The sequence below is a fragment of the Zingiber officinale genome, chromosome 6B (genome assembly GCF_018446385.1).
Source record: "Zingiber officinale cultivar Zhangliang chromosome 6B, Zo_v1.1, whole genome shotgun sequence".
Classification (NCBI taxonomy): Eukaryota; Viridiplantae; Streptophyta; class Magnoliopsida; order Zingiberales; family Zingiberaceae; genus Zingiber; species Zingiber officinale.
This window is the reverse complement of record NC_055996.1, coordinates 108,082,081-108,107,051: the sequence shown is the minus strand read 5'-3', so window position 1 is coordinate 108,107,051 and position 24,971 is coordinate 108,082,081. Positions and strand designations below refer to the sequence as shown.

The following is a 24,971-nucleotide window of genomic DNA, read 5'->3' as shown; positions in this document are numbered from 1 at the left end:
AAATTAATTTCAAAATTTTAATTTTAACTTAAAAATTAATTTCAAAATTTTAATTTTAAACTTAAAAATTATTTTCAAAATTTTAAAACTTAAAAATTAATTTCAAAATTTTAATTTTAACTTAAAAATTAATTTCAAAATGTTAATTTTAAACTTAAAATTAATTTCAAATTTTAATTTTAAAAATTAATTTCAAAATTTTAATTTTAAACTTAAAAAATTATTTTCAAAATGTTAATTTTAAACTTAAAATTAATTTCAAAATTTTTATTTTAACTTAAAAATTAATTTCAAAATGTTAATTTTAAACTTAAAATTAATTTCAAATTTTAAACTTAAAAATTAATTTCAAATTTTAATTTTAAAAATTAATTTCAAAATTTTAATTTTAAACTTAAAAATTATTTTCAGAATTTTAAACTTAAAAATTATTTTCAGAATTTTAAACTAATTTCAAAATTTTAATTTTAAACTTAAAAATTAATTTCAAAATTTTAATTTTAAACTTAAAAATTAATTTCAAAATTTTAATTTTAAATTTAAAAAATTAATTTCAAAATTTTAATTTTAAACTTAAAAATTAATTTCAAAATTTTAATTTTAAACTTAAAAATTTATTTCAAATTTTAATTTTAAACTTAAAAATTAATTTCAAAATTTTAATTTTAAACTTAAAAATTAATTTCAAAATTTTAATTTCAAACTTAAAAATTAATTTCAAAATTTTAATTTTAAACTTAAAAAATTAATTTCAAAATTTTAATCTTAAACTTAAAAATTATTTTCAAAATTTTAATTTTAAAACTTAAAAAATTATTTTCAAAATTCTAATTTTAAAACTTAAGAAATTATTTTCAAAATTTTAATTTTAAACTTAAAAATTAATTTCAAAATTTTAAACTTAAAAATTAATTTCAAAATTTTAATTTTAAACTTAAAAATTAATTTCAAAATCTTAATTTTAAACTTTAATTAATGCATGCTCAAAAGACTAACTTTAAATCCTACTTACTGTAGGAAACCAAGTGGATTTTGGACAGTGGTTGCTCCAAACATATGACTGGAGATCACACCAAGTTCATTCAACTCACTTACAAAAGCCTAGGAACAGTTGCCTTTGGAAACAACGGCAAACTCAAGGTAATTGGTATAGGTAATATTGAATTAAAATTAGACTTTATAATTACAAATATCTTACTTGTTGAAAACTTTAAATATAATCTTTTAAGTATAAGTCAATTGTGTGATACGAGGTATAAGGTCAAATTTCTATCTACAGAATGCTCAATCAAACATCTAGATAATCCTACCATAAGCCTAAAAGGTTTTAGAAAAGACAACATCTATGTCATCAACTTAACCATTTCTTCCATTAAGTGTTATTTAACAAAAAAAGAAGAAACTTGGTTATGGCATAGGAGGATGTCTCACACCAACTTTAGAAATATAAGCAAACTAAATGGACTTGTAAAAGGCTTACCAAAGTTACCTAACTTAGATTCAACCATATGTAATGCTTGTCAACAAGGCAAACAAACTAAATCAACCCACAAACAAACAAATCAACCACAAACTACCTCAATCTTAGAACTTCTACATTTAGACCTTTTTGACTCCCATGGAGTCAAATCTATAAATGGAAACTTATATTGCTTAGTAATTATAGACGATTATTCTAGGTTTACTTGGGTCAAATTCTTAAAACATAAAGATGAAACCTTTGAAATTTTCTCAAATTTTTGCAAACAGATTGAAAACGAAAAAGATATTAAAATTAAAAGAATTAGGAGTGACAACGGGGGAGAATTTAAAAATCACCACTTTAACAGTTTTTGTCTAGAAAACGGTTACCATCATGAGTTCTCATGCCCTAAAACCCCCCAACAAAATGGAATTGTAGAAAGAAAAAATAGAACCTTACTTGAAGCTTCTAGAACAATGTTAAATGAGTATAACCTACCAAAATATTTTTGGGCAGAAGCCGTTAGTACAGCCTGCTATGTACAGAACAGAACAACAATAAATAAAACTCATAACAAAACGTTCTTCGAACTGTTTTATAATAAACAACCAAATATAAAATATTTTAAGGTATTTGGGTGCCCAGTTTTCATCTTAAATACAAGAGAACACTTAGGAAAATTCACATCTAAAATTGAAAATTGAATTTTTGTAGGATATTCCCTAAATAGTAGAGGCTACAGAATTTACAATAAGGTTACCTTAAAAATTGAAGAAACTACTAATATAAAGTTTGAAGAAACTAAACAAGACATAGGATCTACACAAACACCTGAGTTTGTTCCAGAAACCAACCAAACTCTGAGTCATGAAGAAGAGGAACAACATCAAGAGAATCAACCTCCTAGAACAATAAGGGTTAACCCAAATCATCCAATTGATCAAATAATCGGTGACCCAGACTTAAGAGTTCAAACCAGATCATCCTTTAGAAACCTAAGTCAAATTTCATTATTCTCAAAAATTGAACCCAAAACTGTGGATGAATACCTACTAGACCCAGATTGGATAATAGCTATGCAAGAAGAACTAGCCCAATTTGAGCGTAATGAGGTCTGGGACCTAGTTCCACCACCTAAGAATAAGAAAATAATAGAAACAAAATGGGTATTCAGAAATAAACTAAGTGAAACTGGGGAAATTACTAGAAATAAGGCTAGGCTGGTTGCCAAAGGATTTAGTCAAGTTGAAGGACTTGACTATGATGAAACATATGCCCCAGTAGCCAGATTAGAATCCATTAGAATGTTACTAAGTTATGCATCCCATAAAGGGTTCAAACTATACCAAATGGATGTTAAGTCTGCCTTTCTTAATGGACTAATAAAAGAAGAAGTTTATGTAGGTCAACCTCCTGGGTTTGAAAGTCTAGAACACCCTGATTATGTATTTAAGTTAAAGAAAGCATTATATGGACTTAAACAAGCACCCAGGGCATGGTATGAAAGGCTAACATCCTACTTAACATCTAAAGGATTCAAACAAGGTCAAATTGACCCAACCTTGTTTGTTAAAACACTAAATTCAAACATATTTATTGCACAAATTTATGTAGATGATATAATATTTGGTTCAACAAATTCAGATTTTTTAGAGGAATTTATTAATCTAATGGAAAAAGAATTTGAAATGAGCCTAGTAGGAAAATTAACTTATTTCTTAGGATTACAAATCAAACAAACAAATGAGGGAAATTACATTTATCAACACAAATACACTAAAGAATTACTTAAAAAATTCGGAATGTAAAATACAAAAGAAATAAAAACACCTATGGCAGTAAACACAATCTTAGATAATGACCCAAATGGAAAATCAGTTGACCTAAAATATTATAGGAGTGCAATAGGAAGCCTACTGTACTTAACTGCAAGCCGACCTGATATTTTATTTGCAGTTAGTATGTGTGCTAGATACCAAACTTGTGCTAAGGAATCCCACTTGACACAAGTTAAAAGAATTTTTAGATATCTAAATTCTTTTCGATCCAACAATAGATTGTTGGTGCGGTTAGCACTAACGATTTAACCCAGGTTTTGATGAATGACAAATAGGTTAAGTTAGTTTTGTTGTTGTCTGACACTCTGATCGAGTGTGCAGGAGAAGTCCAGCTAGGTCGACGGGCTGACCGGATAGCTGGCGAGAAGTCCAAGCGGGTCGACGGGCTGACCGGACGCTTGGCGAGGTCGTTAGGTGCACGTACCTTGTCTCATGAGGTCGAGCTACCTTTGAGAGGATCATGACGGCCCGTCATGGACGCCTCTGGCGGTAAGTGAGGTAAGTCACTGGAGGGGAGTGACTGTGAGGACGCGTTCCCGGGAAGGGGACATTAGGCGTCGATCCGGCTTAGATCCATTTCGGATGTCTAAGTCGAGATCGTGACTAGATTCCGGTCTCGGAAAGACGAAATCTAAGTCATACTCTTTTTATCCATCTGTTGAACTTTAACTGTGCTAACAATCTGTTTTACAGGATGTATATTTGCCTCGGACTAACTTTGTTTTGCAAGAAAAGGGAGTTTTTTGAAACAAGGTGGTCCGGGCGCCCGGAAGGCGAATTCTATCCAGACAAGTCATCGCCACGTGGAGCATCTCGATTTGAGCAGTTTCGTCACATTCCAGGCGCCCGGAAGGGATCCAGGCGCCCGGAACAGCATATAAAAGAAGCCCCAGACAGGAGCTTCAGATCAATAAAATCAATCAAGCTGAGAACTCTTCTACTGCTGGTCTTGCTGCTCGACGTTCAGTGCGACGCCAACAAAGCTCTGACACTACGCTACGCTCTCTTTCCTTTGTGTCGGTATTTGTTTTTCAGTTTTCATTAGCATTCCCTGTACGGTTCTTTTGTAATCATTATTCCGAATTGCTAGTGATTGCCCAACGAAAGTGGTCAAGGACCACGGGCCTTCGAGTAGGAGTCATCACAGGCTCCGAACGAAGTAAAATCATTGTGTCTTTTTTACTTTTCCGCTGCGTTTAAACTCTTGTTTTTCGAATCGATATTCACCCCCCCTCTATCGAATCTAAACGGTCCTACAAGTGGTATCAGAGCAGGTACCGCTCTGATTTGGTGCAACCACCAATCGAAGGGTGAATTTTTTCTTTTGTTTTGTTAGATAATTAATTTTAAAACGGTGTTTCGTTAACTTAATATTTATCTAATCAATTTAAATTAGTGCAACACGAATCTAGATTTTTTCTTCTATTTCTCACACTTTACTAATCCAAGACCAAGTCTTGGGATTTTTATTGTTATTTTGCACAGAATGTCCCAACAAGAAGGATTGACACGGTCGACCTCCACTCTTCAACGGGGACGACTTCCATTCTGGAAGAAGCGCATGGAGGTTTACCTCAAAGCAGACTTCGAGTGGATGAGCATTACGAGACCTACAAAATTCCAGTGGACAATGCCGGAATCTAGTGGATCCTGAAGGCTGGACAGCAGATCTCAAGAAAAAGCATCAACGGAAAATAAAGCGATCAACACTCTACGGTGCGGATTGACAAGAGAAGAACTGAGCAGTCGGTCCACACAAAACGCTAAAGAGCTATGGGACAAGGTGATCGAACTGCACGAGGGCAAGCGACGCTAAGGTAACAAAGCGAGACTGCTCCTAAATAAGATTTTTAATATAAAATGCGGAAGGAGAAACAATGAATCAACTACACGCGAGGATCAAGGACATCCTCAACGGGCTTCATGCGATAGGCCACCAAATGGAGAACAGACACTTAATAAGGTACGCATTAAACGCCTTTCCACATAATAGTTTGTGGGCATCAATAGTGGATGCCTACAAAATTTCTAAGGATCTTTCTAACTTAAAATTAGATGAGCTTTTCTGTGAATTAGAATTACACGAACAAACTAATGCTAGAGCCGAGAAAGGTATAGCTCTATTTGCAGGTTCCTCCAAAGAAAAGAAAAGCAAGCTTGAATTTGAAGAAGAATCGACCAAGACTCTGAAGACGAAGAACACCTGGTGAACTTGGTAAGAAAAATGTTCACCAGGAGAAAGAGGAGCTTCAACAAAAAGGACCTTCAAAAGATCAGCTCTCCCTCAGAACAAAAGAACGTGACTTGCTACGGCTGCAACAAAAAGGGACATTACAAGAACGAATGTCCAAAACTGAAGTTCGACAAACCAAAGCCAACCAAAAAGAAAGCACTCAAAGCAACGTGGGACGACTCCTCGGACGAATCGGAGGAGGAAGAGCAGAAACATCAGAGCCACCTCGCACTGATGGCCCGCGAAGCCGAAACTGAAAATGAGTCGGAAGATGAAGACGGGTCCGAACCCGAAACAAGCCACGAGTCCGTACTCGTTTCCGAAGGCTCGAATGAGGTATATTTTAATTTAAACAAAAAGTTTTTTAGAATCATTTCTTGTTTAAATAGTAAATTAACCAAAGTAGAAAATGAAAACAAATTACTTCTTGAGGAAAATCAGAACCTCAAGGAACAATTAAAAAATTCGAATCCAACTCAAGATCTAACACTTGAGGAGGAGAATTTATCATTAAAAAATGAAATAAACAATTTAAAGGAGATGTTAGAAAAATTCACAACAAGATCAAAAAATTTAGACCTAATCCTAAATAATCAAAAAGCATGTTATAATAAAACCGGACTAGGATATAAGTCAAATTCAAATAAAACCTTCAAATCATTAATAACCCAATACAAGTCAACCAATCTAGCTTGGGTTCCGAAAGCGTGTCTGACCACGCAAGTAGGACTTAATCAATATTATATACCTAAAGAAAAAATACATTATATAAAAATGTATAAACCAAATCAAAATCCAAAATACAAACCTAAATCAAATTCAAAATCTAAACAGTTTAAAAATCAACAAAATTATCACCAAGTTAACTATAACTATAAAGAGAATCGACACAAGCCTAAAACCAAAATCTAAATTAATGGCCAATAATTCAGGGGGAGGCTCCAGAACAAGGTAACCCAAAACTAACCAACCCGGCAGGGTAATTAGGATTAGTTAAAAAGAGACCAAGTTTAACTTGAATCATGGTACTGGTGAAATTTTTGGATGATAGTACGTTAGGGAAGCTTGGGCATCGCATGTCTAGAAAGATATGGCTTCGATCTGGTGCATTTAGCCAAGTGGAACTGACCGAAGCTACCCTTAAATGAATCCTAACCAGTTAGACCAAGATTTAGTTCTAAGTTCCGTGGATAGGACTATTCGGAAAACCTCGAAAGGTTGGTTACTTCTAATGATGTCCATGTGACTCACCAAGCTTAGAAGTTTATCCGAAGAATGCCTATTTGTGGAAACCAAAACTAAATCTGAATCTAACACACGTTAAACCAAAACTCCATAATTAAAAATTCAATTTCATCTCACGAAATCATAGGATTCCCTGATTGAAAATATAGATCGGGTGAGATGAATAAGGTTTCAAAATTTTAATTTTAAAACTCAAAAAATTATTTTCAAAATTTTAATTTTAAACTTAAAAATTAATTTCAAAATTTTAAACTTGGCTATTTTTCTTGGTGTTAAAAATTGTACTTTTATATCTTAATTTTTGAACCAAACTTAGATATATTTCAAAATTTGATTACCTTTTACAGTAACTCTTCACTGTGATTGTTTACCTTTGCTTATTTTTGATGAATGCCAAAGGGGGAGGAGGGTTAGGTGGTTAAGTTAGCTAAACCAATTTGAAAACACAAACTAACTTTAAAACCACATAAAAGCATGTTGTTTCTTGCATATGTTTTCACTAACTTAACCAGGTTGTCATTCCATCAAAAAGGGGGAGATTGTTGGTGCGGTTAGCACTAACGATTTAACCCAGGTTTTGATGAATGACAAATAGGTTAAGTTAGTTTTGTTGTTGTCTGACACTCTGATCGAGTGTGCAGGAGAAGTCCATACAGGTCGATGGGCTGACCAGCAAGGTCGACGGGCTGGCCGGACGCTTAGCGAGAAGTCCGGCTAGGTCGATGGGCTGGATAGGTGGCGAGAAGTCCAAGCGGTCGACGGGCTGGCGTGGCGAGAAGTCCAGACGGGTCGACGGGTGACCGGACGTCTGGCGGTAAGTCACTGGAGGGGAGTGACTGTGAGGACGCGTTCCGGGAAGGGGACATTAGGCGTCGATCCGATTACATCCATTTCGGATGTCTAAGTCGAGATCGTGACTAGATTCATCTCGGAAAGATGGAATCTAAGTCGTACTCTTTTATCCATCTGTTGAACTTTAACTGTGCTAACAATCAGTTTTACGGGATGTATATTTGCCTCGGACTAACTTTGTTTTGCAAGAAAAGGGAGTTTTGAAACAAGGTGGTCGGGCGCGGAGGAATCAGGCGCTCGGAGTCCGGCGCCGGAAGGATCCGGCGCCGGGCGAATCTATCCGGCCAGTCGTCGCCACGTGGAGCATCTCGATTTGAGCAGTTCGTCACATTCGGATCCAGGCGCCCGGAACAGCATATAAAAGAAGCCCCAGACAGGAGCTTCAGATCAATAAAATCAATCAAGCTGTAAACTCTTCTACTGCTGGTCTTGCTGCTCGACGTTCAGTGCGACGCCAACAAAGCTCTGACACTACGCTCCGCTCTCTTTCCTTTGTGTCGGTATTTGTTTTTCAGTTTTCATTAGCATTCCCTGTATGGTTCTTTTGTAATCATTATTCCGAATTGCTAGTGATTGCCCAACGAAAGTGGTCAAGGACCACGGGCCTTCGAGTAGGAGTCGTCACAGGCTCCGAACGAAGTAAAACCATTGTGTCTTTTTTACTTTTCCGCTGCGTTTAAACTCTTGTTTTTCGAATCGATATTCACCCCCCCTCTATCGAATCTAAACGGTCCTACATCTAGTAGCAGATACCACAACAGCTATACAGCAGATCCGCCAGAGGATAGAGACAGCTCAGAGCCGGCAGAAAAGCTATGTTGATACACGGCGTAGACTATTAGAGTTTTCAGTTGGGGATTCAGTGTTCCTCAGAGTAGCTCCCATGAAGAGAGTAATGCGTTTTGGGAAGAAGGGCAAATTGAGTCCCAGATATGTGGGACCATACATTATCACTAGAAGAGTTAGCAAGGTAGCATATGAGCTAGAGCTACCCCAGGAGATGTCAGCTATCCACAATGTATTTCACGTCTCTATGCTAAAGAAGTATATCTCAGATGCCACCCAGGTGATTGAGCCCCAGTCGGTACCAGTCCGCGAAGACCTCAGCTATGATAGTCGGCCTATTCAAATAATAGACCGAGCAGTTAAGAAATTGCGGAACAAGGAGGTACCATTAGTAAAAGTCATTTGGCAAAATCACACAGCGGAAGAGGCAACCTGGGAGACAGAAGCTAGTATGAGGCAGAAGTACCCAGAGTTATTCTAAGTTCGAGGATGAACTTTTTATAAGGTATGGGGGATTGTAACGCTCGAAAATTCTCAAATTTTTTTTAGAAATATTCTATGATTTTTCTGGAATTTTAGGATATTTTTACAGAATTTTTAGAATAGCAGAAGTAGCAAAAATAAATAGAATCGTAAAATAGCCTACGCGAGAATTGAACCCGAGACTTATTGGGTTCTATGACTTAAGGTGAACTCTAGTAACCAAGTGAACCCAGCAAGGTCGTGCTGAAAGGAAAGGGAATCAATTATATTTATGTTAGAGTTGGGCCGAATTTATCACTTAATATAAATAGGGAATTAAGGAAGGAGTTTTAATTTTGTCGTGACTTACCTCTTCTCCTCACCCTTACACGCCGCCTCCTTCTCCTCTTCTTTCTCTCGGCGCACCAAGCCCTAAGGGCTAGGGTTCCGTCCCAAGGGTTCCAAGAGCACCTTCCGGCGACAACTCCGGCACAAGGACGCTCCTCTCCGCGAGAAGAAAACGTAGACGCGAGGAGATCAACGAAGGGATCTTCTCCACCGGAAATCTAGCGATCAGATCGTAAGGAAATCTAGCGCAGGATGTAAGAAACCCCTCACCTGCAGTATAAGTAGCTCTTCGTACGTTTTATGCATTAGTTTAGTCATATGCAGAATTTTCAGTATATAGGGTGTGAATTAGCGCACATCAAGTGGTTGCTTTAATGCTTAATTCAGTAAAATGTCACCATAGACATTTCAATAGTTTAGATAAATGCAGTAGAAGCATTTTATAGCACATTTAGTCTTGCTATAGCTTTTATGGGACTACGGTCCAATGGGTGGGCTCCCACAGTCGCCTCTAGGTTCAGATAACCTAGCTCTAGGTTCAGATAACCTAGAAATAGCAATATAAGAAGAACTCAGCTATAATCAGTATTTTATTTTAGCAGTGACACTGTACTGGATTAAATATCCATTGGGTTGGGCTCCCACAGTCGTCCCTAGGTTTAGATAACCTAGTAAACTCTACTAAATTCGGGACTTGCAAACCCGGGTCTAGTTAGGGATGCGCACATAGCAAGTACAGTTGCCGGGCCCAAACAGCAGCATGATTATGTATTTTAATCTATCTATAATAAATAGTTTTCAAAACTCACAAATCAGTTGTGTATACAGTCTAAACTCAGTTATAGCTTAGTTTTAGTTTTAGCTCAGTTCATGCTTCAGCTTAGTTTTCATCATTGATATATGTAATAGTTCTAAGATCAGTTTTTGGTTTCCATGTTGTATGATACCATGTCATGCTCTCACCTGTTCAGCGTATCTTTCAAATAGCATGTTTTCAAATCATAAATTGCATCGTATGCATGTTTTGTGAGGTAGATGGTTTCTTACTAAGCGAAAGCTTACAAATACTCTTTCCTTATACTGCAGATAAAGGTAAAAGGAAAGATGGACTAGCGGAGGCTAGAGGGCAATGCGATGAAGATGTGTGTGGAAGGAACCTGGAATAAAGACCTTGGAAGAACTAGAACATTTAAGAACTTAGTGTTTCTTATCATGTTACTCTTTGCTTATTTAGTTATCTAAGTGCATAGAATTATAGAAAATCTGCTTAGATTGTTAGTGATCATGTTTAGGATCTTAGTTATGTGTTATTAGTATGCTTCCAGCTAATATAGAACTCTTGTAGGTAAGTTTGGCACAAAACAGTGCTGAAATCAGAGTTTTGCTGCGAAATCAGAAACCCCAATCGATCAGTAGATCGATTGGGGGCCCTCAATCGATCAATGGATCGATTGGGAGCCTGGTTCCGCGAACAATAAGCTTCTGGATTGATCAGCCGATCGATCCAGACGCATTCTGTCGCAAACAGAGGGTTCCGGGATCGATCGTCCGATCGATCGGGAAATCGCTCCCGCGAACAGAGAGCGCTGGAATCGATCGCTGGATCGATTGGCCAGTCTGGATCGATCAGCCGATCGATCCAGGTTATTACCCCCAAGCACAGTAGCGATCTGAATCGATCCATGGATCGATCCAACAGCTTGCAATCGATCGAGTTCAGTCTGGATCGATTGGGAAGTTGGGTTTCGACCAAGAGACCTTGTAATTTGGCTTCTTGACCATAGGGGATGTAGGATAGGCTATGTATACTTTAGATTGCATCCCTTAGCACATGTAGTACCAAGAACTTGTATTAGCTTAGCAAGGTTTCAAATTGGTACAGTTTTCCGCATCTAGACTTAGTAATAGTCATGGAGATAGCTTAGCATAGCATAATGTGACGGTCCGGCCTTACAGCCTAGCCAGTAGAAGGCGGCGTTACAGCTTTGACACGTAGTGATCTTTGTTTAGGAGTGTACGATTGTCACGCGAGGTAGGGTCACCATCACCGAGGCTATCATCGTGACCAAGAAGCACCTTCGTAGCACCAGAAAAGACACGTAGATTGTTTGCACCATCTTTCTCATCCTCGTAGTTTGCTTTATCATCGAGAGGAACTGTGAGTAGTAGCTGAATAATGTTAGATCGAAACACACGTGAGAGGGGGAGGGGTGAATCACGTGGTTTTGAAAAACTTGTTCTTTTCGGTTTTGAAAACAAAGTGTGTTGTGGAAATACAAACAAAAATAAAAAAGTAAAATCAAGTAAAAGGCACGAACTCAAGCAGTTTTACTTGGTTCGGAGCCTTCAACAACTCTTACTCCAAGACTCAGATCTCGCGGATCTATCGATGAGTAATTCATTAAAAGCCTCTCCCGAAATCGTCAAAAGAGGGGATCGAGTACAAAAGAATCGAAAAGTGTAATAGACTACACTTTCCATTTGTAGAAATTAAGCACAAAAATGAAATTATGTTACCAAACACTTTCATAGACGATCTGCTTGAGCTCAGTGTTTGATGGCTTCTCGGCGGTAGTTAGATGTAGTAGAGTCAAAGTAGGGCAGTAGCAGGAAGCTGGAGCAATCGAAAAGCCAAATTGGGCGCGTAGGAGCTCGTGTAGAAGTTGATATTGAATGAAGAGGTTGAATGCTCTTTTATAGAGGGTGGAAGGTGTCTTCCATAGTCTTGAAGGCGCCTACAGTATTCTAAATTTGATTCCGATCAATTCGGCTCTTATCGGCGTTGAATTCTGAATTTTATCTTTTGGAAGGCGCCTTCAATACTATGTATGGAAGGCGCCTCGGGCACTGTTCACCCGAGGCTTTTTTTGCTCCTCTTGCCCTATAAAATATGTTAGTCCAATACACCAAATAATAACTTGCAAAACAATGTTAACATAGTAATAATAAGGAGTAGTAATTAAATTCTATCTTCCCGAGATCAGGATCTAGTTCAGGTCTCAATTTAGATTTATGAAATGGACTTAAATTAGACTGATGACTACTGTCCCTTTGAATGAGGGCGTGTCCTCACTTAGTCACTTTTATCCAATGACTTATCTCTACTTACTAGGTGTAGAGTTATCTTCCGAAATCACACATCTGAACTTCGGGAATCGAACATCACAACTTACTAGAATCGCACATCCGGTCTTTACCTATTGGGAATCAGACATCCCGACTTGCTAGAAATGCACATCCGGTCTTCTCTACTCAGGAATCGCACTCCCCGACTTGCCGAACTCACACATCTGGTCTTTACCCATCAAGAATCGCACATCTCGACCCTTGTCAGAATCCCACATCTAGACTTCAATCCGTCGAGAATCGATCATCCAGACTGGGGTTAGTCAACCCTGCACACTCAGTAGCAAGGTTAGATAGAAGCACATCTAACTTTAACCTATTTGTTATTAATCAAAACTCAAGTTTGACCATTTGTACTATCTGTACCAACAATCTCTCCCATTTTGATACAATGACAACTTAGGTTAAAGTTAGAAAAATAATGCAGAAGAAATAACATAAAAATTAAGCAAGTTCTATTATATTCTCTTGAGCATTTTAGGGTTAAGGTTTTCAAATTTTTAGTTTAGTTTTTAGTTTTTCTTACATAACCCTTATCGTCCTCCTTTAGCATTCATTAAGAAATAAGCAATGGAGGGTTTCATTAGACTCCTTGCAATCTCAAAAATCCACCATATCTGAAATGGATCTAATCAAACTTATCTAAGTCCATTAGTGGATTTCAATATGAAATGAGTCCAATCGAACTTGTTTAGGTCTATTAATAGATTTTGACTGAAACACATAGATGGACCTAGACAAGTTTGATTGGATCTATTTTAAATCCTGTGAATTTTTGACACTGCAAGGAGTCTAACAGTGCCCTCCATTACTTATTTCGATTTCACATAGACCTGAATCATATCAGGATCAACGTACACCTGGTATAATTTATATTAGGTAGGATTAGCAACACGTTGCACGTTGTAAACTTTAAAAAGTCATAACTTTTGATTCAAGTTGAATCATGAAACACACAATATATCAAATCGAACCTTGTTCAAAGATCTTCGATTTAAAATATTATGCGTCTTATGGATCAATCCAAATCAAAAGTTATGACTTTTTAAAATTGAACTTTAACTACGATTTCATAGTTGCTACAATGTGTATACTAGATAAATTTTCAGAGATTATAACTTTTGACTAGAGTTAATTCATGAGGCGTACAATATATTAAGTCAAAAGTATCTAAATGAATTTTATTTTAATATATTATATATTTTATGATCAAAAGTTATGATAATTGCTTGTTAGGATAATTTTATTCAATGTGAGTTTTTAAAATAAAAATATTTTAAGATTAAAAATAGGATAAAACATTGGCGTAGATTACAAGTAGAAACTGCATCTCCCGTCATAAGTTCACAATAATTTTCAAAATGTTTATTTATTTATTTATTTAATATTGAAATTTGAAATTCTGAATTTTTTCTCAAAAGGAAAAAAAAGAATATCCACGTGTCCATTTTGAGGCACGTCCTGGTCCCATCAAAGAAAATCTACAAAATACCACAATTTATAGGTCAATTAACATGGCATTAAGTACTAATTAATTATGTCTTAAGAGCATACTAAATTAACTTAAGCAATTAATTCATTCACATCGTGGCTTAAATTCTTACAGTAAACAACCCATCAATTGATGTGTTAACTTATTTCGCTAAAGCTGTTCGTCATCTCTGATTTTGAGATAGACGGTAAGGTCCGAATAGTTAGCTAGTATATAATAATAATATTATTATAAAATTTGAGATCAAATTTTGACTAATAATTAGATGTCTTTTTTTTCTACACGCTATTTAACTATCTAAAATTAATAATTATTCATAATTTATCTCTTTTATATTAATATAAAAATGGATTAACAAAAACACGGGAGCGAACAAGAACACGGACGCTAACGGTAAGACCAACTGAGCTAACTCACTGTGTTTTTTTTGCTAAGATAAAGCTGTCCGTTAAATGTCGTTTATTTAATTTAATAAAAGGATTAGAGTTGGTAATATTTATTTCATTAAATACTCTAAATTAAACCCTTTAGGGTTCAATGCGCGACTCCTTGGCTATATCTTACCGTCCGTGTGTCGATCCGACGGTGGAGATCGCTCTTCCCTTTCGTTTTTGTTGCTCTCTTGCTGGCTCTCAATTGGAGCTTACAGTGGGGGCTCGGAGTGGTGTAGCACGAAACAGGGTGCCCAATGCGAAATGGCGGAGTGGATCAGCGATCGCCGGACGGTTTCACGATGGATATTTAGCTAAAGATGGAATCTTTTTACTCCGATCTCTCTGCTTGCTCGATGATGAGCGGTAGTTATAATCCGGAGTCCGGACCTGTTCTGGGAATGTTCATGTTTGTGTTCTCTGAGTTTTTGTTAAGGATCTTGAGAAAATGGTGTGTTTGGTCGCTTTTATCGTGAAAGATTTGATTTTGTTTGGTGAAACCCCTTTTTTTTTTTTTTTGGTTTGGTTTTCAAGGTATGGAGATGTTAAAGCTGCATTTTTTTTCGCCTTATTTTGTCTTATGGTTTAAGTTGATTTCTTTCTTGTTAGGGTATTGAGAAGCAACTGATCATGTTGTCTAATATGGGAGTTCATTCTTTGATCGGGAGCGGAGGGGATGGTTTTGGCGGAGAGGATTTTGAGGAGCTGGGTTTACTTCTAAGGGAGCAGAGAAGGCAAGAGGCGAGTGATCGAGAAAGGGAGCTCAGCATTTTCCGGAGTGGATCCGCTCCGCCCACCGTCGATGGTTCCCTCGCCGCAGTGGGAGGGATCTATGGGTGTGAGGGTGCATTCGGTGTGCCAGATATTTCCTCCGTGAAGAATGGGCACGAAATTTCGTCAGAGGAGGAACTCCTTTCCAACCCAGCATATGTCTCTTACTACTACTCGAATGTGAATTTGAACCCTCGACTGCCTCCTCCTGTGCTTTCCAAGGAGGATTGGCGATCGACACAAAGGCTTCAAGTGGGTAGCTCATTAATAGGAGGGATTGCTGATAGAAGGAAAATCAATGGAGGGGAGGAAGGGGATGACAGATCACTCTTCTCTAAACAACCAATATTTACTTCGATGGAGGAGCAACAGGTGGAGCCAATTAAGGAGCATAGATCAGGGGAATGGGTTGATAGAGGAGATGGGTTGATTGGACTGTCACTTGGGCACCAGAAGAGCTTTGCTGATGTTGTGCAGGTGATCCATTTGACAATATATAGCTGATATTGACATTTTTAGAAGTGATCTTACTACTTCAATCCTGCATGATATAGTTATTTACTATACTCTCTGTGTACTTCTGGAGTAAAGCTCCAGTTGCACAATTTATAGCTCCAATTCATATCCTGCCTCTTTGCATTGGATACTTGTTGCAACAAAATTCAATGTTCACACACAGGTATCAGATGAAGACAATTTATATGACTAGTATTTTCAGTTAGTATGGACCTTTGTTCTTTTTGGTATGAGTCTTTTAGAACCTATAAAACATCAAAACTTTGTTATTGTTCTGTGAGACAGAGAACATCTTGTAGTCCTAACTGAGGCCAACCTATATGACAAGTTTGCTTACATGTTTTAATCCTGGTCACAACAGAGAACAAATAATAAAATCTTATCTTAAATTGAAATTTTTGGTGATCCTTTTTTGGATGAAGTATGTTGGTAACCTCACACAAATGTTTTTAGAAATTGAAAATATGTTTTTCATTGTTGGAACCTATTGAAGTTGCATACCACTTTGTTTCTGGTAATATATTTGATCATAGCTTTGGAAACATTCAAACATCAAATTGCCAACTCAAGTATTGAAAAACAATGAAAAAAATTATTGACCTCAAAACTTTGTTGCACTTGTCCAGTTATGTTTCTGGGGATTTGACAGCATAGTAAATGACAGAACTTGTGTACCAAAAAAACAAAACCTGACACACATGCATATTCCAATTCAACTATTTTCTTGAAAAATGAAATGAAAGTTAATGCTTGTCACAGATGTGAGTTTTAGATTTAGCATTGGACTATGTCATGCCTGTAAGGATGGTAGCAAAAGAGACAATCAGTGAACAATGGATCACAGTGACTCAATGTCTTTAACCGTAGTTCATCCCAGGAAGATATTAGTATATGGTAAAGTGATAGATGTGGTAAGAAGTTATGAATGGCTCTATTCTATGAGGGGTTTATGTGAGAAATATGGTGGCATTCACACTGATTGTCATGAGTGCATAAAACATTGGTAGCAAAGACGCCAATCCAAAGTCAAACAAAGTAGACATGCAAAAGCTGTTTGACTTTCTGGAATTCCCAGAAAATCTTCATTCATCTGTATAACTCAAGATTGGGATAGAATATAGAGATGACATAACTTATGAACTTCAGTCTTTATGGACCTTTTTGTTCTACCTATCCAGAAAGTAGGATTACAATCCAAGAGATAGATTAAGTCATTAAGACAAATGAACCAGCATCACCCTCACAAGGCATTTAGTCCGTGTGGAAATGCATGAAGTGATCAATTCTCCTTCCTTTTGGAATTTCATTATATAATGGAGATTCATCCATCAAAGCTGCATGGTTTTTATGTTCATAACTGTGATTAAAAGAAATATAAACAGAGTGATAACTAGAACCCTATATGTGTTTTGCAGTGTAGTGGCTAAGTAAAAGTACTGTGATTAATTGATCTTTCTCATCATCTCTGTAGTTTTGAGTGAAGGGAATATATCCACATCAGTTATATCATGTGTACATGTAATACTTTTTATACTATGCTTGACACTATACATACTGTCATGTGACATACTTATAGATTCTGGAGCTAACTAGAATCATGATTGGCTTAATTTGAGTGTTGAGTTTTTCAGGATGAAGTACGAAAGGGTCCCAGTTCAAGCCGTCCCTCACGCCCTGCAAGTCGTAATGGTTTAAATGGCCCTGAACGATTATCTTCTCCTAGCACTCAGTTAGCATCACATAAAGGAAGTGGATCAATGGATGCAGAAAACAGTGCACTTCTACATAGTGACAATGGACATGAGAAAACTGGTACATCATTGCCACACAGTTATGCATATGTTGTTGGCTCCTCCTTGAAGCGAAGTACTACTCCCGATGCCCAGGCAGTAGCAAGGTCTCCTAGTCATATTCCACATTTAGGTCACAAAAGCGCTCACGACTCCTCCTTGAATGGTGTTTCATTGGGTACAATTGAATCTGGTGAACTTATAGCTTCCTTATCGGGTATTAACCTATCAACTGCTGTTCCTGTAATTGATGAGAATCTTACAAAATCAAAGATTCAACAAGGATTATATGATAGCGAGTTTCCTTTTGCTTCACACCAGAACAATATTGAGAGACAACTTAACCTTGAAAGTTCTGATCCACAATATCTAGGCATGCAGGCTATTCCCAAGTCAACCAAACCTTCTTACCCTGGTTCCATTAGCAATTCAGGAGGTTTAGTGGAATTGAGAGCTTCAGGATTAGGTTTGAATGGGTCAGTTGAATCCCAAAAGTCTCCCGACAAGTCATATCTAGAAGCACCTTCTCATTATATCACTGCAAATGGTGGTTCTTCTCTCTATGAGAGTGTAAATGCAACTTTTGCAAGTACTGGTCTGAATGTATATTTGGAAAATCCAGCTCTATCACCAAGTTTGATCAATCACGTTGGCCTGGGTACTTTGCCTCCGATGTTGGAAAATGTTGCCACTGCATCATCAAATGCATCACTTAATATGGAGGCAAGGGCTTTAGGAGGAGGAACTTTTTCACCATCAAATTCAGTTGGGCATGCAGACTTACGAACTCTTGGCAGAAGTGGCAATCCAGTTTCTGCTCCAGCAGCTCTTTGGACATCACTTAATGACCCATGTTATATTGAATACTTGATGGCAGCTGAATATACTGCTCAACTTGCAGCTAACTCTTCTAATCCATCCCTGGAGAAAGGTTACCTAAGCTCTTACACTGATTTACTTGGGATCCAGGAAAGTTATTTAGAGTCCTTACTTCAACAGCAGAAGCAGTATGGTATACCACATCTGGCTAAATCTGCTTCTCTAAATCTTAGTTATTATGGAAATCCAGGATTTGGCCTGGCTACTTCATATCCAGTAAGTTCTTTAGCAAATTCTATGGCTTCTCCCATTGGACCTGGCAGCCCTCTTAGTCTCAATGAGCGGAATATGCATTATTCTTCCAACTGGAGGAACTTAAGTAGAGGTGTTCTGGGATCTTGGCATTCTGAGGCTACTGGGAACATAGATGGACATTTTCCATCCTCCCTCTTGGATGAATTCAAGAGCAATAAGACAAGAAGCTTTGAGCTTGCGGAGATTGCTGGCCATGTAGTTGAATTCAGGTATAAATTATCTAATCTTTTACCTTGATTTTTTAATTTTGCTCACATTATCACCTTCAATTACATTTGTCGGCATCAGGAATCTTCCATCTTATTATGCAGTTGAGAAGGATAAATATGAGATTTCCAATCATAAGAGAACAATTATACCCAGATATGTGAATATAAGAAAATATCCAATGTCCTAATGTCTCGTGAAACTAGTTTTATATTCTAATCAATATAACTGGTAATTCTAACACTCCCCTCAAACTAGAGCATATATGTCAATCAATCTTCGACTTGTTACTCGGAATAGAAATTATCCCACAAAAAAAGGGACTGAGACATTGAAGACATAACACTAGTGCAGTGGTTAAAGGACTTCAACACAACACTTTGATGAAGCTGATTGGGTTCTTAAATGAGTGAAATCTTCATCAATGCAATTTTTTCCTTAACTCCTTTCAAATCAAAGATATCCCGGAATATCTAAATTTGTAATAGTGAGTCAAAAAATTGTGGTGGGTTGCGGAGAGAAGAAATCAAATAGGGTCCAGAATCCATTCTTGGTACATAAACCAGAAAAAAAAAATCGAGAGATTAAGCAAAATTATACTCACTTCAAGGGACAAAATGTGAAGGAGGAGATTGAGTAAAGTTCACATGGATTTGAAAGAAAATGAGGAACCTAACTTTGTGTCATTATAAGAGAAATTTGTTGCCTCTTTTTTTTACTCTCTCTCTCTCTCTCTCTCTCTCTCTCACACACACACACACACTTATTTGCTTCAAAACAACTTCCGATTTTTTTTTTTCAATTTTAAATTTGTAAATCTTTATTAAGAATCTAGCCTCATACTCGAACCATTACAAGACTAAGGCCTAGTTTCCAACGAGGAAAGAAATGTGGCATGAAAGTTGCTTGGGGCAGCTGCTGTTTACCTCCATTTTTTCTTAAGGAAATACAGGGAGTGGAAGAATCTTTCATTGAAAGGATGCTGAGAGGAAAAAACCTCATCTAAATCTAAGTATGAAAATCTTCTTTTTTCCGCAGCCCTCCATGATCTCAGTCAAATCATCTAACATCACATCAAGTTTAACAGTTTGCTTGTTAAGCTGAAGCAGTGGTTGACACATGGATGATGGAAAAGGAGCTTGCTGGGTAGAGCAAGGAACTACAACCTGGGCGGATGATCAAGAGGTGTGTGCTTTTCAGCTGTAGGAGGTTGAGGCTGCAATTAATGTGGTTGTTGATACGGTGCTAGAAAGATAATATGGACTTGTGAAGAAGAAAACATATATGCAGGCATCAAGGAGTATGGTAGGATGCTAGAGGCAATGTAGGAGATGACGACATTGCTTTCATATTAGGTACTAATAATATTAGTATACTAGAGGGTTTTGCGGTGCCTTTATTTTCTGTTGTTTCGGAGGAGTTTTTTGGGTCCTTTTCTTCCTATCCAGGCAATTCTAGTGGAACAGAGTCCTCTCCTCAATAGTGAAATTTCTTATCTTCCTCGGAATCTTATCTGCATAATTTGTCATACTATATGTCTATATTTGACTGGTTCGTCTATCTATGTTTTACTCTTGCAGTCAATGCTCCAATTTATGAACTGTCCTGTCAGATATTTTTCACCATCATATATATACAATAATATTTCTGAGTTTGACCTTCCTTTTCAGTGCTGATCAGTATGGGAGCCGTTTCATACAGCAGAAACTTGAAACAGCTACAACTGAAGAAAAAAACATGGTTTTTTATGAGATAATGCCTCATGCTTTGTCTCTGATGACTGATGTGTTTGGGAATTATGTGGTTCAGAAGGTACCATGTCTTTCCTGTGAACTCTAGGAGTGTTTTTTTTTTTTTTGCAAAGTTCTTTGAAGGTCCTTACAATTTTCCTCCTTTTAGTTTTTTGAACATGGCTGTTCAGCTCAGAGAAGGGAATTAGCTAACCAACTTAATGGGCATGTATTGGCTCTCAGCCTCCAGATGTATGGTTGTCGGGTGATCCAGAAGGTACCTTTTAGCTGGAAATATTCAACTAATGGTTTAGTTGTAAAATATATTGATTCTCCTAAGCTTATACTTGATTCTGCTTTTGTCTGCATTGTAGCCTTCATATTTTTGCTTTACTTTGCGCTGATAGTTGGATGGCCTTATTTGGAAAAAGTTCACTTTTCACTTCTTGTTTCAGGCAATAGAAGTAGCTGACTTGGACCAGAAGATAATGATGGTTGCAGAGCTTGATGGGCAGGTCATCCGCTGTGTGCGTGATCAAAATGGGAATCATGTCATTCAAAAGTGTATTGAGTGTGTTCCTCAAGATGCAATTCAATTTATCATCTCAACATTCTATAATCAAGTTGTGACATTATCCACCCATCCATATGGTTGCCGTGTTATACAGGTTCAGCAAATTTTCATTAGACTTCCTGTGTTACTGATACATGTGATTGCATATTTTCCTGTATGGTATTATTGATTTTGTCTCAGAGGGTGTTGGAGCACTGTGACAATCCTAATACTCAGCGGATTGTCATGGATGAGATTCTAAATTCTGTTTGCATGTTGGCGGAGGATCAGTATGGTAACTATGTTGTACAGGTTTGTTGTTTCTTCACCATAATCTACCCTTGTTAGATTAGCTTCAGTGGTATTCGAAATTGTTCCTGGCTGGGGTTTTATCAACAGTGTGAACTCCTTTTCTATAGTTCACAATGTTTGCCTAATTATACTTTTTTTAAATGGTAACTATAGCTACATAAAGTTCTGCATATCCCACAAGCACCTAGCACGTTTTCTATCTCTTCCTTGTAATGTACTGGTAGCAACATGTTCTTTCTAAGAGCACTATCACTCGATGACTTATAGTTAAGGATTGCAGTATGCATATAATAGGCACCTAATTATCTTGCGTATGACCTTGTTTGATGAAGTAATTTGATTGTTCACCTTAGTTCATTCATGTTTTTCTAAAGCAACTCATAAAAATTTTGCTAGGAATATCGCATCTATGATCAAATGAGTAGTATCATGCATAATATTAAGCATGTGTGGTTTCCATGCTAAGCCGAACTTCTTGTTGTGTTAACTAATGCCATGACATCAATGGTGCGAATTTAATTTGTAAATTTGTGTTTGTGTAATGTACTGAAGCTGTCAGTTCTCCTTGGTTTTCAGGTTAGGGAATTATGAGACCTTTTATTTTTATCTAAAGTTTTAAAACATTTTTGTGACACCACATATATCATGGCAGCATGTACTTGAGCATGGAAAGCCTGATGAGAGATCTGTGATTATCAAGCAATTAACTGGACAAATTGTACAGATGAGTCAACAGAAATTTGCTTCAAATGTCATTGAAAAATGCTTGGCTTTTGGTAGTCTTGAGGAACGGCAGCTTTTGGTGAATGAGATGTTGGGATCAACTGATGAAAATGAGCCTCTCCAGGTTTATCGAAGGCACCTTTGTTTAATGCATGCTTTTTCACTTAATTATCATGATATGATATATTTTCCTATTGTCTATTAATATTCTTCTGAGCTTCTTTAACAGTGCAATTTAGCTGACACAGTTGTTTGAACTTAGATTTTGGACAACAGTTTATACATTTATAGCCCGAGTGCTCATCTAGTTAAGGCTTATTGTCTCATTCCATGTGTCAGAAGAGCTTTAGTGGCATTCTTCCTTCGTATTCAATCTGCACACCCAATTGGATGCTGATCAAACCATTCTATGGGCACAACATGAGAATAACGAAATTGCGGAACACTTGTAATAAAATTTTACCAAACTTAGGACTTATTTTAGGGGAACAAAATGGGTCTATTAAATTTAGACATGCTGCCTAGAAAATTATAATAGAACACTAATCAGAAATGTCCACAAATTTTGTATACTTATGTTGAGATCTTTCTCTTCTAAAGTTGATATCCTGGTTATCAGCATACCAAAAGAACGACTACTCCGGCTGTGGCAATCTACCTTGTTGAGTTTTGTACAAAATGTGCTATTGATTGTGTATTTATTTGTTTTTATTTTGGATCATTTCTCAATTTGTCTATGTCATGAATGCATAGAGGCTATGCTGATCCTTTTTCTAGTGAAACAATATTTGTGGAATGCCAACATAGATACATCAGATAGAATCAGTGCCCTCTTTATGAGCATGAAGCGTTGCACATCGTTCCTGCATACTAAGTTGCCATTGCAAATTGATGATTACTTCTGACCAGTTGTTTTCTTCCCTTCATAGTAAGCGTAAGAAAAATTAGTATGTTTCAAGAAATGTGATGACGTGTATGGGTTTGAATACAACAGTTAGCAACTATGAACTAACACTGTTAGAGAGACTTTTCAAATTTACCTCAGTCAATTTTGTAAAGATTCATTGCTTGAACATTTTCGAATTGATATGCTTTCTTGATGTTCTTATGATTAATAGAGGTACTCCATATTCATCTTGAGATAGAGTAACAATGACACAGTTTGCATTACTTAAAATTTTTTTCGTATGTTTCTCTACTTGATTGATGGCAGGCCATGATGAAAGATCAGTTTGGTAACTACGTTGTACAGAAAGTATTAGAGACATGTGACGATCAGCGACGAGAGCTGATCCTCTCGCGAATTAAGGTCCACTTGAACGCGCTTAAAAAATATACTTACGGAAAGCATATTGTTGCTCGTGTTGAGAAACTCGTTGCAGCTGGAGGTGAGTGTTAAAAAAATATACTTACAGAAAGTATCAGTTGCACCTTTCGATTCTTCTGTTCCTCATTACAACTAATTAACCTTTCTGCAGAGAGGAGGATGGGACTTCACTCATCCTTTCCCTCTTAAATTGGCGGCAAAGCACTGAAGGTTGTACAGCTAACTGAGGCTAGTTTTAGCTCACTCTTATCTATTTAGGGATCGATCGATCGGCAAGCTTGTCTGGAAACAAGAATGGATGTTGCTTGTACTGGAAATCTGTATATTTTTTGTAATTTGAAGGTAGTAGTTTAATTAAGCTAAGGCTGTGGCTCAGATGGCTAAATATAAAGCGAAATGATGTCCAATGTTTTTATGGATGTAAAGAGATGAGAGAGTTCATTTGTCTTTTCCTTTTGTATTCATGGGATGATTGTACGTGAGGATATCTATACGTTTTTCAAATGCAAGTAATCTTTATATTTATGAACATTTTCATTTTCAGCTTTGGTGTAATAATAAGTTGTATGTTTTTATTATTATTATTCATTTGTATTTTCATTGTCATTTTCAGCTTTAGTCCCCTTGTATTAGCTATTCGATGTTCATATATGAATAAAGAGAAACTTTTCACATAAAAGATATAATTCAATAATTATAAATAATTAAATTTATATCTAATTTTGAGACTTTTATTCATTTGTTGTTTTATGGTGAAAATTAGCTCATGCACTTGATATTCAAAAGGATATTTTTCGAATTTGTGAATAAAGAATATTTTAGTCCTAATTTAAAAATTAACATTCGAATTATTTACGCAAATTTTAATTCAAGTTGGTAAAAATAATGTCGTAGGTTTGTCTGAGCCCGGGTTCGAAGCGGGGACCTCTAGTGTGTGAGACTAGCGTGATAACCAACTACACCACCCAGACAACGATAAAGTTCTTTTCACATTTATATATATACTATTAACGTATCTGCACTGAAACTACAATCTCTTAAATATAAATTAATAATTCTCTTCTATTTAATTTATCATTTTCCAAAGCATTTTGATTTAGTTCAACCAATTATCTGATCAAATAAATATCTTTATTTAATTTATAATTTCCATACCATGTTAACATATTTTAATCACAATAATTTGCACAAAAAATATTATACTGAAGGTGTGATGCGTACAAAAGGACATTTATTTTATCTAAGATGAACTTGATCTTCTCCCTAATTCTATCCAATAATATACGAACCTTGTTACACTGCCATTAGATGTTATTCAGGTATAATAGTTTTCATATTCCAACTATTTGATGACTCAAAAAATTGGAGTTAGTTAAATTTTACCATAGCACGCAAAGTTTGCCCAAAAATAACATCATACAAAAAACTCTTGAAGTACAAGAAATCCCAAAACATAATCATATAAAGTTACATCACAAATGAATTGTTCGATTAGTCTACAACTTTTTTCTACTACATTGTGTGCCATAAATGATGAAATTACAATGTTTGCTCAAACACTTTGGAGCTTGATGTCATTAGTTTAATATCATTCGGTAGTCGGAAGAAATTTTAAGCTTTGAGGTGTGGACAC

General features: G+C 36.5%; 1 protein-coding gene and 1 non-coding gene across 5 annotated transcripts; one reads left to right on the top strand and one right to left on the bottom strand.

The window, feature by feature from the left end:
* The first annotated feature begins 14,457 nt into the window (after positions 1-14,457).
* Positions 14,458-23,881, top strand: LOC121988794 (pumilio homolog 1-like). 4 transcript variants are annotated; one of them, XM_042542452.1, is made up of 10 exons: positions 14,458-14,641; positions 14,885-15,523; positions 17,194-18,695; positions 20,364-20,505; positions 20,593-20,700; positions 20,879-21,091; positions 21,178-21,288; positions 21,941-22,135; positions 23,225-23,399; positions 23,490-23,881. In XM_042542452.1, exons 2-10 carry the CDS (start codon positions 14,906-14,908, stop codon positions 23,525-23,527), a joined length of 3,102 nt encoding a protein of 1,033 aa, XP_042398386.1. In that variant the 5' UTR covers positions 14,458-14,641; positions 14,885-14,905; the 3' UTR covers positions 23,528-23,881. The 4 variants fall into 4 exon arrangements, with proteins under 4 accessions (XP_042398386.1, XP_042398388.1, XP_042398385.1 ...); XM_042542454.1 differs by having other exon boundaries at positions 14,458-14,684; XM_042542451.1 differs by having other exon boundaries at positions 14,458-14,726.
* Positions 23,882-24,235: 354 nt separating this feature from the next.
* TRNAV-CAC lies at positions 24,236-24,309 on the bottom strand. Its single transcript has one exon. It is a non-coding gene; the product is annotated as a tRNA-Val (tRNA).
* Between the last annotated feature and the right edge of the window lie 662 nt (positions 24,310-24,971).